The sequence below is a fragment of the Chiloscyllium punctatum genome, chromosome 8 (genome assembly GCF_047496795.1).
Source record: "Chiloscyllium punctatum isolate Juve2018m chromosome 8, sChiPun1.3, whole genome shotgun sequence".
Lineage (NCBI taxonomy): Eukaryota > Metazoa > Chordata > Chondrichthyes > Orectolobiformes > Hemiscylliidae > Chiloscyllium > Chiloscyllium punctatum.
In genome coordinates this window covers 72,431,015-72,445,222 of record NC_092746.1, presented here as the reverse complement: position 1 = coordinate 72,445,222, position 14,208 = coordinate 72,431,015, and the positions used below count along the sequence as shown (strand labels likewise).

At 40.7% G+C, this 14,208-nt stretch overlaps 1 protein-coding gene across 1 annotated transcript in view; it reads left to right on the top strand.

Annotated features, from left to right (window-relative positions):
* The window catches only part of hus1 (HUS1 checkpoint clamp component), a 44,140-nt gene extending 34,137 nt beyond the window's left edge, over positions 1–10,003 (top strand). The window contains exon 8 of the mRNA XM_072575784.1: positions 9,373–10,003. Coding sequence (XP_072431885.1) covers positions 9,373–9,455 — 83 coding nt within the window. The 3' untranslated portion in view covers positions 9,456–10,003. The remainder of the gene's footprint in view (positions 1–9,372) is intronic.
* Positions 10,004–14,208: the final 4,205 nt, after the last annotated feature.

Genomic DNA, 14,208 nt, shown 5'->3' with positions numbered 1-14,208 from the left:
ATCTTTCAATCTATATATATGGCACATGAAGACTGACATTAAGAGTCTCCTGATATTCTACATACTCAATCTCCCCTAGTTCATATATTTACATTCTAGATTTAAGATTGAGTTAGATTTTTGATGAGCTGGGAAATCAAGGGTTATGGGAAAAGAGCAGAGAAGTGGACATGAGGACTTGTCCGATCAGTCATGATCCTATTGAATGGCAGAGAAGGCTTGACCAGGGGCCTGAATGGTCTATTCTTGTTACTATTTCTTACGATCTTCTGGTCACATTCTCCTTTTCCTTTCTTTCTCCTTTCTAATCTGCCTACCCATAATTCAATTTGTTACTGACCTCAGCCATTCCAGTAAGTTCTATATATTGTGCACTGTATAAAAATGTTTCTCCTGATTTTCACAAATTAAATTGAGAATGCCAATGTTATCAGTTATTTATATAGAAGGAATCAGCCGTCACTTAGGGATAGGAATCCCTAAGGATAGGAATGTATCCCAGATTAGTCCTAGAGTCCATAAATCATACACGTGCAATTGATATAGACTGTGTCGAAGCATTTCATTTGGGTGGTCCTGGACCTGGGCTCAGGCACCTGTGCCTTTGCAACAGTTAATTTTTCTCCAGGCGTTTGAACATGCTAACTGCACTTTCAGAATTGAAGTGGCAGTTTATTAATGAAACATGTATCTTTTGAGAAAGCTATATCTTATGAAGAAAGCGAGCAGAGCCATAAGCAGTCTAGGGCAGTAAATATTATTCTACAGGCACTGGTATAAAGCTGTACCATCATGGTAGGTACACATAAAACTTGGAAGATGAGCTTGCAAGAAAGAGTAATGAATGGAGTATTGGAAATTCAAGACAAACCATTTGTGTTTGTGAGTGTATGTGTATGGGTTGTGTATTATTGTTGTGTCCCAGTCTGTGCACATAACATTTTTTAACACAGTGAAAAAACATATGCCATTAGCCAAGACAACAATAATATGAGTATGGTACACACTATGTTCCTTCTGAATGTCTAGTACTCCATTTTTCATGTCGTCTTGCAAGCTAAGTTTCCCGGTTATGCCTTTACGTTTTAATTATCAAATTTATCCCCTCATTTTTTTGATGGCATTTTTTTATTTCATATTATCTCTTTGATTTATAATGACCTCATCCTCTATTTTAAAAGCTCTTATTTAGTAGGCTTTGATGTGAATGGAAAGGTGAGCACTTTGGAGAGAGTGACCATAATTCAGTTATGTTTATTTTATGATTTGAAGATGCCGGTGTTGGACTGGTGTGTACAAAGTTAAAAATCACACAACACCAGGTTATAGTCCAACAGATTTGATTGGAAGCACACTAGCTTTCGGAGCGATGCTCCTTCATCAGGTGATTGTGAGGGTTCGATCGTGTTACGATGGGGCAAGGGCAACTATAATGCGATTAGGCAAGATTTAGAATGCATAGAATGGGGTGGTAAAATGCAGGGGATGGAGACAATCGAAATGTGGAGCTGGTTTAATGAACAGATATTGCGTGTCCTTGATAGATATGTCCCTGTCAGGCAGGGAGGACATGATAAGTTAAGGGAACTGTGACTACTACAGAAATTGCATCTCTTGTTAAGCGGAAGAAGGAGGCTTATTTGACGATAAGACGAGATGGTTCAGATGAGGCGATGCAGAATCACAGATTAGCTAGAAAGGATTTAGAGAGAAAGTTAAGAAGAGCAAAGAGAGGACCATGAGCAATCTTCAGCAGGTAGAATAAAGGAGAACCCTAAAGCTTTCTATAGGTGTGTGAGGAATAAAAAGATGACTAGGATAGGAATAGGACCAGTCAAAGACAGAAGTGGGAAGTTGTGTGTGGACCCTGTGGAGATAGGAGAGGTGCTAAATGAATATGTCTCATCGGTTTTCACTCAGGAAAAGGAGATTATTGTGGAGGAGAAGAATGACATATGAGATATTAGACTGGAAAGGATTGAGGTTGGTAAGGAAGAGGTGTTATCAATTCTAGAAGGAGTGAAAGTAGACAAATCACCTGGGCCAGATGAGATTTATCCAAGAATTCTCTGGGAAGCTGAGGAGGTGTCAGAGCCTTTGGCTTTGATCTTTGAGTCGTCATTGTCTACAGGTTTAGTATCAGAGCACTGGAGGATTGCAAATGTTGTGCCCTTGTTCAGGAAGGGCGGTAGAGATGACCAATGAGCCTTTCGTCTGTTGTAGGAAAAGCTTTGGAAAGGATTATAAGAGATAGGATTTATAATCATCTAGTAAGCAACAGTTTGATTGGAGATAGTCAACATGCTTTCGTCAAAGGCAGGTCATGCCTCACAAACCTCATTTGAGTTTTTTGAGAGGGTGACCAAACATATGGATGAGGATAGGACAGTTGACATGGTTTACATGGACTTCAATAAGGCCTTTGATAAGGTTTCACATGGTAGGCTGTTGGAGAAAATGCAGAGGCATGGGATTGAGGGTAATTTAGCAGTTTGGATTAGAAATTGACTTTCTGTAAGAAGGCAGTGAGTGATGGTTGATTGAAAATGTTCAGCATGGAGTCCAATTACTAGTGGTGTGCCACAGCGATCTGTTTTGGGACCACTGCTGGTTGTCATTTTTATAAATGACTTAGACTCAAGCGTAGGTGGATGGGTTAGTAAGTTTGGAGATGACACTAAAGTCAGTGGAGCAGTGGACAGTGTGGAAGAATGTTGCAGGTTGCAGGGGGATTTGGATAAACTGCAGAATTGGGCTGAGAGGTGGCAAATGGAGTTCATTGCAGATAAATGTGAGGTGATTCACTTTGGGAAGAATAACAGGAAGGCAGAATACTGGGTCAATGGAAAGATTCTTGGTAGTGTGGACATGCAGACGGATCCTGAAGTCCATGTCCATGGATCCCTGAAAGTTGCCACCCAGGTTGCTCGTGCTGTTAAGAAGACATATGGTGTATTAGGTTTTATTGGTGGAGGGATTGAGTTCCAGAACTGTAATGTCATGCTGCAACTGTACAAAACGATGGTGTGGAGACACTTGGAATATTGTGTACAGTTCTGGTTGCCCCATTACAGGGAGGATATGGAAGCCTTGGAAAAGGTGAAGAGGAGATTTACCAGGATATTGCCTGATCTGAATGCAAGGTCTTATGAGGAAAGGCTGAGAGACCTGGAACTGTTCTCATTGGAAAGAAGAAGGCTAAGAGGGGATTTAATAGAGACATACAAGATGGTCAGTGGATTAGATAGAGCAGATAGTGTCATCATCCTTTTTCCTAGGATGATGACATCAGCTTGTATGAGGGGGCAAAGCTAAAAATTGAGGGGTGATAGATTTAAGACAGATGTCAGTTGCAGGCTCTTTACTCAGAGAGTGGTAAGGGCGTGGAATGCTCTGCCTGCCAATGTAGTTAACTCAGCCACATCAGGGGCATTTAAGTAGTCCTTGGATAAGCATATGGATGATGATGGGATAGTATAGTGGGATGGGCTTAGATTAGTTCACAGGTCGGTGTAGCATCGAGGGCTGAAGGGCCTGTTCTGTGCTGTATTCTTCTATGTTCTATGAAATGTATTCCCACAATCTCCCTAAACTTAATATCTGTGCTTTGTACACTTTAGTAAAGGTCTACATCTCACCTTAATCCTGGAGGTCGGGATGTTAAATGTCTTCAAGGCAGAGATGATAATTCTTTGAGATTAAGAATTTAAGGGATACAAGTAGAGTGTGGGTAAAAGGCATTGAAATGCCCATCAGCCATGATTGAATGGTGGAGTGGACTCGATGGGTTGAATGGCCTTGCTTCCACTCCTATTTCTTATGGTCTTAATCTAATTTATCTTTCAAAACCGTCATTTTTAAATCAGTATTTTATAAAGATCCTTATTCAAAGCATCTCTGCTACATGTTGTATAATTCCATGGAAAATGTAAGATTATTTATAAATTATGTAAATTTGCCATTATTATGTTCTTCTGCTCATAAGATTATGCAACAAAACTACAGTGAAATGTTAAGTCTGATGGTTGGCATTTTGACCACGTTCATCTGCAAATGGGAATATGTCAGCCTAACACAATAGTTATGAAACTTCAGCCAAAGCAGGGAGCTAATTGCCCGACTGTAAATCTGGAGCCATTGAAAACTCAGCAGGATTTTAAAATTAAAATTTTCAATAACCAAGTTGCACATGACAATTATTTTTGCATTTTACTTGGGCATGTGTACTTTTTGTAATCTTCTGAGGCATTGTTTATGTAGCTAGAGGTTCTTTTAATAGATCAAGTAATCTTCGTAACTCTGAGGCAAGCTTGTTGTCTTGTAATGGGAAATAAGAAAATGACAGAGACTTGTTCCATAAATATTCCACAAATAATCAGGATTGAAGGGTTTCATTTGAATGCAGAACTGAAGAAAACCAGTGTAAATTAAGAAACTAGAGAAATTAATCGGGCAGTACCCACAACCATCTTTCATATGTTGCAGGTATGCCTCCAAGCAGCAAAGGGAGTGCCCCCCAATAGCCATTGATTTCAATTTGCTAGGGCTCCTTGATGTCATACTCTGTTGAATATGACCTTGAGGTCAAGAGCTGTAACTCTCCCCTCCCCTCTGGAATTCAGCTCTTTTGTCCATGTTTGAACCAAGGCTGTAATGGGGTCGGGAGCTGAGTGGCCCTGGCAGAACCCAAACCGGGCATCACTGAGCAGGTTATTGCTGAATAGGTTCTATCTGATACCTTCCATCACTTTACTGATGACCGAGAGTAGACTGATGGGGCAGTAATTGGCCACGTTGGATTTGTTCTGCATTTTGTGTACAGAACACACCTGGGCCATTTTCCATATTGTCAGGTAGATGCCAGTATTGTAACTCTACTGGAACAGCTTGGCTAGGGGAACAGCAAGTTCTGGAGCACAAGTCTTCAGTACTATTGCCAGAATGTTCTCAGGGCCCATAGCCTTCACGGTATCCAGTTCCTCCAATTGTTTCCTGATATCACATGGACTGAATTGATTTGGATGAAGTCTAGTATGTGTTGTGCTGAGGACCACTGGAAGAGGCCACGAAGGATCATTCACTCAGCACTTTTGGCTAAAAATTGCTGCAAATGCATTATCTTTTGCACCGATGTGTTGGGATCTTCCATCATTGCGGATGGGATATTTGTGGATCCTTCTCCTCCAGTGGGTTGTTAAATTGTTCATTATTGACTGGGTGTGGAAGGACTGCAGAGCTTCGATCTGATCCGTTGGTTAGTGGGATCATTTAGTTCTGGCAATCTTATGCTGTTTGGCATGCAAGTAATGTTGTTTGGTAGCTTCACCAGGTTGACACCTCAGTTTCAGGTCTGACTGTTGTTGCTCCTGGCATGTCCTTCTGCACATTTCATTGAACGAGAGTTGTTCCCCTGACTCACTGTTCATGGTTGAATTGGGGATATGCCGGACCATGAAATTATAGGTTGTGCTGGAGTATAATTTAGCTGCTGTAGATGGCCCACGGCGATGCATGAGTGCCTAGTCTCGAGTTGCTAGATCTGTTCAAAATCTGTTCCATTTAGTACAATAGAGCCACACCACACAACGGAGGTTATTCTCGATGTGAAGGCAGACTTTGTCTTCACAATGACTGCGATGGCCACTCTTACCGATGTTGTCATGGACAGATGTATCAGCACCTGACAGATTGGTAGAGATGAGGTCGAGTATGTCTTTCCCTCTTGTTGGCTTCCTCACCACCTGCCGCAGACCCACTCTAGTAGTTATATCCTTTAGGACCAGAGTTGCTCGATCAGTAGTGCTGCTGCTGAGTCACTCTTGGTGGTGGATTTTGAAACTCTCTACCCATTACATTTTGTACCCGTACCAGCCTCAGTGCGTCCTCCAAGTGTTGTTCAACATCGAGGAGTAATGATTCATCAGCCCAAGGAGACAGTTAGTGATAATCAGCAGAGGTTTCCTTGCCTGTGTTTTACCTGAAGCCATGAGACTTCATTTGTTCTGGAGTCAATGTAGAAGACTCCCAGGACAACTCCTTCCTGACTGTAAATCACTGTGCTGCCACCTCCGCTGGCTCTTTCCTGCCGGTAGAATAAGACATATCCAGGTATGGTGGTAGTGGTGTCTAGGACATTGTAAGGTATAATTCTGAGTATGACTATATCAGACTGTTGCTTGACTCATCTGTGAGAAAGTTGTCTGAATTTTGCCATTAGCCCCCAGATGTTAGTACGGAGGTCCTTGAAGGGTTAATAGGGTTGTTTCTGCTGTTGTCTTTTTCAGTGCTTAGACCAATGTCTATTTCATTTCTTTGGTGAGACCTCGTAGCAGTCGATACAACTGTGTGGCTTGCTAGGCCTTTTCAGAGAGCAGAGTCAAGATTAGAGTGGCGCTGGAAAAGCACAGCACACCAGACAGCATCTGAGGAGCAGGAAAATCGAGAGCAGTTGAGAGTGAACCACATTGTTCTGTGTCTGGAGTCAACTGTAAGCTGTACTAGGAGAGGATGGCAGATTTCATTTCCTGATGGACATTAGTGAACCAGGATGGGTTTTTCTGACAATTGACAATGGTTTTAGCAGATTCTTCATTCCTGATATTTTTAAATTGAATTCAAATTCCACCATCTGCTGTGGTGGGATTCAAATCCTGGTTCCCAGAACATTAACTGAGTTTCTGGATTAATAGTCTAACAATAATGCCACTAGGCCATCACCTTCCTGATGCTGCAATGGGATATCAACATTGAGAAAGTGTGGGCAGGGAAATAGCTTATGGAATAAAGTGTGTGGTAAAATTGAAAAAGCATATTTTTTGAATGATGAGAGACAGGTAGTATTGAAAAGACCTGGCTGTTCTTACACAACGGACAAATCACAAGATAGAAAGCAGGTGCAGCAAGCAATTAGAAAGACACGTCATCATTGGTATTTATCATAAAGGGACTTAAACTAAAGCAATAAAAATGTGTTGGGACGTTTAGACTGAGTCCAGGTTCGGAGTCCTGAGATGCAGTCTCAGAATAAGGGGTCCACTATTTAGAACTGAGCTGAGAGGGGATTTCTTCACTCAAATAGAATTCTCTACTCCTGAGGACTAACATGAACAAGGAGCAAGACAACCTGATCCTTTTGAGCCTGCTCTGCCATTCAATAAGATCATGGTTGATCTGATTTTAATCTCAACTCTACATTCCTGCATATTCCTGATAACCTTTCATCTCCTTGATAATTTACAATCAACCTAGCTCTGCCTTAAAACTATTTAATGGTTCAGTATCACTTGCCTTTTGAGGAAGAGAATTTCAAAGATTCATAGAATGCCTATAGTGTGGAAACAGACCAAAGACTCAACCCTCTGAGAGAAAAATATTTTAAATGGACAACCCCTTACTTTTACACAATATCCCCCAGTTTTCCCACAAGAAGAAACATCCCTTTCAATACCCACACAGTTAAGTCCCCTCAGGGTCTTATATGATTGAGTTAAATCATTGCTGACTCTTCTAAACTCCAGAGGAATACAGGCCTCACCTGTCTAGCCTTTCCTCGTAAGGCAATCCGCTCATTCAAGGTATTTGTAAACCTTTTTTGAATTGCTCCAATGCATTGACATCCCTCCAGTTGATACAAAGTATACAAGTATGTTGAAAACAGAGATTGATTGATTTTTGTGCACATAGGAAATTAAGTAATGCAGAGCGTACATAATGTGAATTGAGGTAGAAGGTCAGCCATGATCTCATTGAATGGTAAGGAAGGCTTGCTGGGCCAAACTTCCTGTCTGTTTCTTATGTTAGAACATAGAACATAGAACATAGAACAATACAGCACAGAACAGGCCCTTCGGCCCACGATGTTGTGCCGAACTTCTATCCTAGATTAAGCACCCATCCATGTACCTATCCAAATGCCGCTTAAAGGTCGCCAATGAATCTGACTCTACCACTCCCACGGGCAGCGCATTCCATGCCCCCACCACTCTCTGGGTAAAGAACCCACCCCTGACATCTCCCCTATACCTTCCACCCTTCACCTTAAATTTATGTCCCCTTGTAACACTCTGTTGTACCCGGGGAAAAAGTTTCTGACTGTCTACTCTATCTATTCCTCTGATCATCTTATAAACCTCTATCAAGTCACCCCTCATCCTTCGCCGTTCCAACGAGAAAAGGCCGAGAACTCTCAACCTATCCTCGTACGACCTACTCTCCATTCCAGGCAACATCCTGGTAAATCTTCTCTGCACCCTCTCCAAAGCTTCCACATCTTTCCTAAAGTGAGGCGACCAGAACTGCACACAGTACTCCAAATGTGGCCTAACCAAAGTCCTGTACAGCTGCAACATCACCTCACGACTCTTGAATTCAATCCCTCTGCTAATGAACGATAATACTCCATAGGCCTTCTTACAAACTCTATCCACCTGAGTGGCAACCTTCAAAGATCTATGTACATAGACCCCAAGATCCCTCTGTTCCTCCACCTGACCAAGAACCCTACCATTAACCCTGTATTCCGCATTCTTATTTGTTCTTCCAAAATGGACAACCTCACACTTGGCAGGGTTGAACTCCATCTGCCACTCCTCAGCCCAGCTCTGCATCATATCTAAGTCCCTCTGCAGCCGACAACAGCCCTCCTCACTGTCCACAACTCCACCTATCTTTGTATCATCTGCAAATTTACTGACCCACCCTTCGACTCCCTCATCTAAGTCATTAATAAAAATTACAAACAGCAGAGGACCCAGAACTGATCCCTGCGGAACTCCACTTGTAACTGGACTCCATGCTGAATATTTACCATCTACCACCACTCTCTGACTTCGACCGGTTAGCCAGTTTTCTATCCAATTGGCCAAATTTCCCTCTATCCCATGCCTCCTGACTTTCCGCATAAGCCTACCATGGGGAACCTTATCAAATGCCTTACTAAAATCCATGTACACTACATCCACTGCTCTACCCTCATCCACATGCTTGGTCACCTCCTCGAAGAATTCAATAAGACTTGTAAGGCAAGACCTGCCCTTCACAAATCCGTGCTGGCTGTCCCTAATCAAGCAGTGTCTTTCCAGATTCTTGAGAAATGATTTATCTCCAAGACATCCAGTTTAGCACAGGCCCTTCTCTTACTGTGAGGACTGCTAATGATCTATCACACTTACAAAGCAAGCCGTGTTACATATTTGTCTTAGATGAGTGGGAAAAGTTACATCTTGTATATAGTGGCAAGTTCTAATTCTCATATTGATAACCTATTTTAAACAAATGACCTAATGCTTGTTTTATTTATGATTATATGTCTGAAACTTGTTAAATTTGATACTTACATAAACATTTCAATAATATTACGTATTTTCTTTACAGATATAGTGACTAACAAAGTTATTCACTTTGTTTTACTGCACGAAGATGTGTCCCTTCAGTACTTTATTCCAGCTGTTGCTTGAGAAACTTCACATTAACATCTAGAAGTATCATGGACCCTTGCAAAAGTACCATCCCTGCCTGAAATAAAAGAGCTTTCTGCCTGAGAAGTCTGCACAGTGACAAGATATTAAGATATGGTGCCAATAATTGAACTTGACATTGCAATAAACTTTTTTTTAGATCTTGGAAAGATTATTGATTGATATTTGGTGTCTAATTTTCTATTCAATATAGAATGTTTCAATATTTTTTCTACTTTTCCTGATAGACTAAACTGATTCCCTACAGTTTTGAATAGCTATTGTAGATGAAACTCAGTTTTCCAACTTGCCTTATTAATGCATATGTGGTCTTAGAGCTGAAAAGTGACATTTTTTTTAAATTGATAAGGTCTTCTGTGGAGTTTTGCTTTGCTGTATACTCTTTATTTTTCATATCAAAGCAATCATTGGAGTTTAAAATACACTCCTGGTATTTTGTGCATAATTTGTTACAATTTCAGTTATGTCATTGTTTGGTTTTTCTTCTTCCTTTGTATTACTGCCAATTTATTTATATATTGAGGTTGCAAAACTAAAAGTATTGTCAAAATTATTTTCACTATTTATGTTTTCAATAAAAAATAATTTGAAAAGAACAAAATACATTCCCTCAAACTGTCGAGTGATTACAAAAGTCCATTTGGTCTAGTTGCATAAACAACTCAGTCCCATGGTATTATCTATCATTGTGGGAATTCTTTTTCTTTAAATAGTTATTCAAAACTTCTTTGAAAACCCTAATTTGTCTGTCTCCAATAAACTCTCAGGTACACTTTCTGAAGGAGGACAGAAGAGATTGAGATATATTGGTACCTGGGATCAGAGTAGAAAAAGGGATGAGGTTCTATAAGGAAATTTAGAGATCTGGGAAATAGACTAAAAAGCAGGACCTAAAAAGTAGTAATACCTAGATTACGTCTGGATCCATGTGCTTGTGAGTATAGAAGTAGGAGGCTACTCCAGATGAATGTGTGACTGGAGAGATAGTGGAGAGGGGAAGGCTTTATACTTCTGAAACACTGGGACTGTACAAGTTGGATGGGTTGCACCTGAACCAGAATGGAATCAGCAACCCTGGGGAGGATTTAAACTAACTTAGCAATGGCATGGAATCCTGAGAGAAGGTTCAGCAGGGAGCGATGCATGGCCAAATGTAGAGGGTGCAGCAAGTGAGTCACAAGGACATTGAAAATAATAGCCAATTAAGGCTTAAGGGAGTTGTCAAGGTTGGATGGTATTTAATTTGATGCAAGAACTCTGATGAACAAGGCAGGTGAGTTGAAAGCACAAATTATAAAAGTGTATACAATGTCATTGCTATCATTGAGACATGGTTCATAGGGGCAGAATTAGCAGCTGTAGGCCTCTATGACTCTCATGCATTTGGATCTTAACCATTGCTGACAACGTTTTTCAACAGATTGCTATTGGCTCCTTTGTTAATTGCCTTCAATCAATACCCTGCTTCTTGATATTTGCACCAATGGGAGCAGTTCTTGTCTCTTTGCTCTGACTGATCCCCTCATTATTTTGAACACATCATTCATACCTGCTTCCACACAGGTGTTTTCCTGATGGTGGTGAGTGTGTGTATTTGTGTGTATGTATATGATATATGCAGAATCAATTCTAAAAGGTCTTAAAATTGATCAATCTCCTGGCCCCGATGGGCTACATCCTAGAGTTCTCAGGGAGGTGGCTGAGGAAATAGCCGAGGCGTTGGTTGAGATCTTTCAAAAGTCACTGGAGTCAGGGAAAGTCCCGGATGATTGGAAGACCGCTGTTGTAACCCCCTTGTTCAAGAAAGGATCAAGACAAAAGATGGAAAATTATAGGCCAATTAGCCTAACCTCGGTTGTTGGTAAAATTCTAGAATCCATCATTAAGGATGAGGTTTCTAAATTCTTGGAAGAGCAGGGTCGGATTAGAACAAGTCAACATGGATTTAGTAAGGGGAGGTCATGCCTGACAAACCTGTTGGAATTCTTTGAAGAGGTGACAAGTAGCTTAGACCAGGGAAACCCAGTGGATGTGGTCTATCTAGACTTCCAAAAGGCCTTTGATAAGGTGCCACACGGGAGGCTGCTGAGCAAGGTGAGGGCCCAAGGTTTTCGAGGTGAGCTACTGGTATGGATTGAGGATTGGCTGTCTGACAGAAGGCAGAGAGTTGGGATAAAAGGTTCTTTTTCGGAATGGCAGCCGGTGACAATCGGTGTCCCGCAGGGTTCAGTGTTGGGGCCACAGCTGTTCACTTTATATATTAATGATCTGGATGAAGGGACTGGGGGCATTCTAGCGAAGTTTGCCGATGATACAAAGTTAGGTGGACAGGCAGGTAGTACTGAGGAAGTGGGGAGGCTGCAGAAGGATATAGACAGTTTGGAAGAGTGGTCCAGGAAATGGCTGATAGAATTCAATGTGAGCAAATGCGAGGTCTTGTACTTTGGAAAAAAGAATACAAGCATGGACTACTTTCTAAACGGTGAAAAAATTTGTAAAGCCAAAGTACAGAGGGATCTGGGAGTGCTAGTCGAGGATTCTCTAAAGGTAAACCTGCAGGTTGAGTCAGTGATTAAGAAAGCAAATGCAATGTTGTCAATTATCTCAAGAGGGTTGGAATATAAAAGCACCGTTGTGCTACTGAGACTTTATAAAACTCTGGTTACGCCCCATTTGGAGTACTGTGTCCAGTTTTGGTCACCACACCTCAGGAAGGACATACTGGCACTGGAACGTGTCCAGCGGAGAGTCACACGGATGATCCCTGGAATGGTAGGTCTAACATATGAGGAATGGCTGAGGATCCTGGGATTGTATTCATTGGAGTTTAGAAGATTAAGGGGAGATCTAATAGAAACTTACAAGATAATACATGGCTTGGAGAGGGTGGACGCTAGGAAATTGTTTCCGTTAGGCAAGGAGACTGGGACCCGTGGACACAGCCTTGGAATTAGAGGGGGTAAATTCAGAACAGAAATGCGGAGACATTTCTTCAGCCAGAGAGTGGTGGGCCTGTGGAATTCATTGCCGCAGAGTGCAGTGGAGGCTGGGGCGCTAAATGTCTTCAAGGCAGAAATTGATAAATTCTTGATGTCACAAGGAATTAAGGGCTACGGGGAGAATGCGGGTAAGTGGAGTTGAAATGCTCATCAGCCATGATTGAATGGCGGAGTGGACTCGGTGGGCTAAATGGCCTTACTTCCACTCCTATGTCTTATGGTCTTATGGTCTTATTCACAATGGCTTCCCTTTTTTATTGTCTCACTATAATAAAAAATGTCTAGGGGTCATTTGGGGGAAAATTGAGAAATAAAAGTAATTCTGATGAAGGCGGCATGCTATTTTGTAAGTGGAAAACAATGACATTATTGTAGGAGAGAGAAGTTTCAATCCACTGACTTCCAGCATTTCTCTGTTCGCATATAGGTTGTTCTGCTTTAACGCATATTTCGTTAATGCAAATTCGATATAACACAATTGATGAATTGGGACACTTTCTGTGGTGCAAATTTAAATGGCATGTGTTGGTTATAACATGATTCTGGCCACATTAGTTTAGACGATGCTGCTATTACGCAATTTTCCTATAACGCAGGGATACACAAACAGAACTACCATGTCATAGCTGAAATGACTGTACTTCAAACTACAACGTTATAATAACACAATCACCAGCACCATACTCTTAACTCTAACATCCAGCATCTGCAGTCCTCACTTTTGCCTTATATAACACAAGTCAATTTCTGCTGTGCTTTCTAATTTATTTTGTAATTTTATTGCAATTACATTGCAAATCTATTTTGAAAATGTGTCACTGAACAAGTGAGTGATTCAAATGCTGTGACAACAGTGCCCCCAGCTGGTGAAAAAGCAATTTTGTCAGCATTCTTTCTTCTGACTTGTGTATGACTTTATAAATAGAGGACTGGAATTTTCCATAAAACCTGTTGCCTTCCCTTCCCATTGTTAAGTATCTCAGATTTGGTGCATTGATTGTGCACAGTAATTTGAATGATATGTAAAAAATGTGGATGTTGCAGGGAATGGTTTCAATCCTAATTTTAATTTCCTTTTTAACGTTTCATGCTTCCATTAAATCTGGCACAAAATATATTGTCACAAATATAATAGAGGGATAGAAATATTCTTTCATTTTTTGAAGTTATTAAATTTATTGAATTTATTGTGCGTATTTGCATCAGCTGCAGGACTTTGAAGGAAGACCAACTCATTTAAATCATGAATATTTTTAGATCCCTTCATTTATTTTATTTCTCCAAGAAATTCAAGAAATTTTTTCAAAAAATGGTAAGACAATATTTGGGTCAAAATATTGAAGTGACTAACATCCTACTACCAGCATACCTATGCAGATTGCCATTACCAACTCTCAGTATTTTGATTTGCAAAATATGCTAATCAGATTTTGCATGTTGGTGATTGTTTTAATCCTGGTCATGTTCTGAAAATATAAAATCAACAATAGAATCAACTGGAAGAAGTTCGTGATAAATGAGGCTATGGTTTGACAGCATATTGATTGCTACTGCTAGAATGTAAGTGGGTAGATATAGAATAGTACCAAACATTCCTTTGTAGGCAGAGAATTTAGAATTTTGCTTCCTTGTGTAAAAGTTATGAAATTCTGCAGTGCTCATTCTCCTTTTCTGCATAAACAAAGGAATATGAATGCGATGACTATGCAAATTTAAGTTCCAAGCTTTGGCTT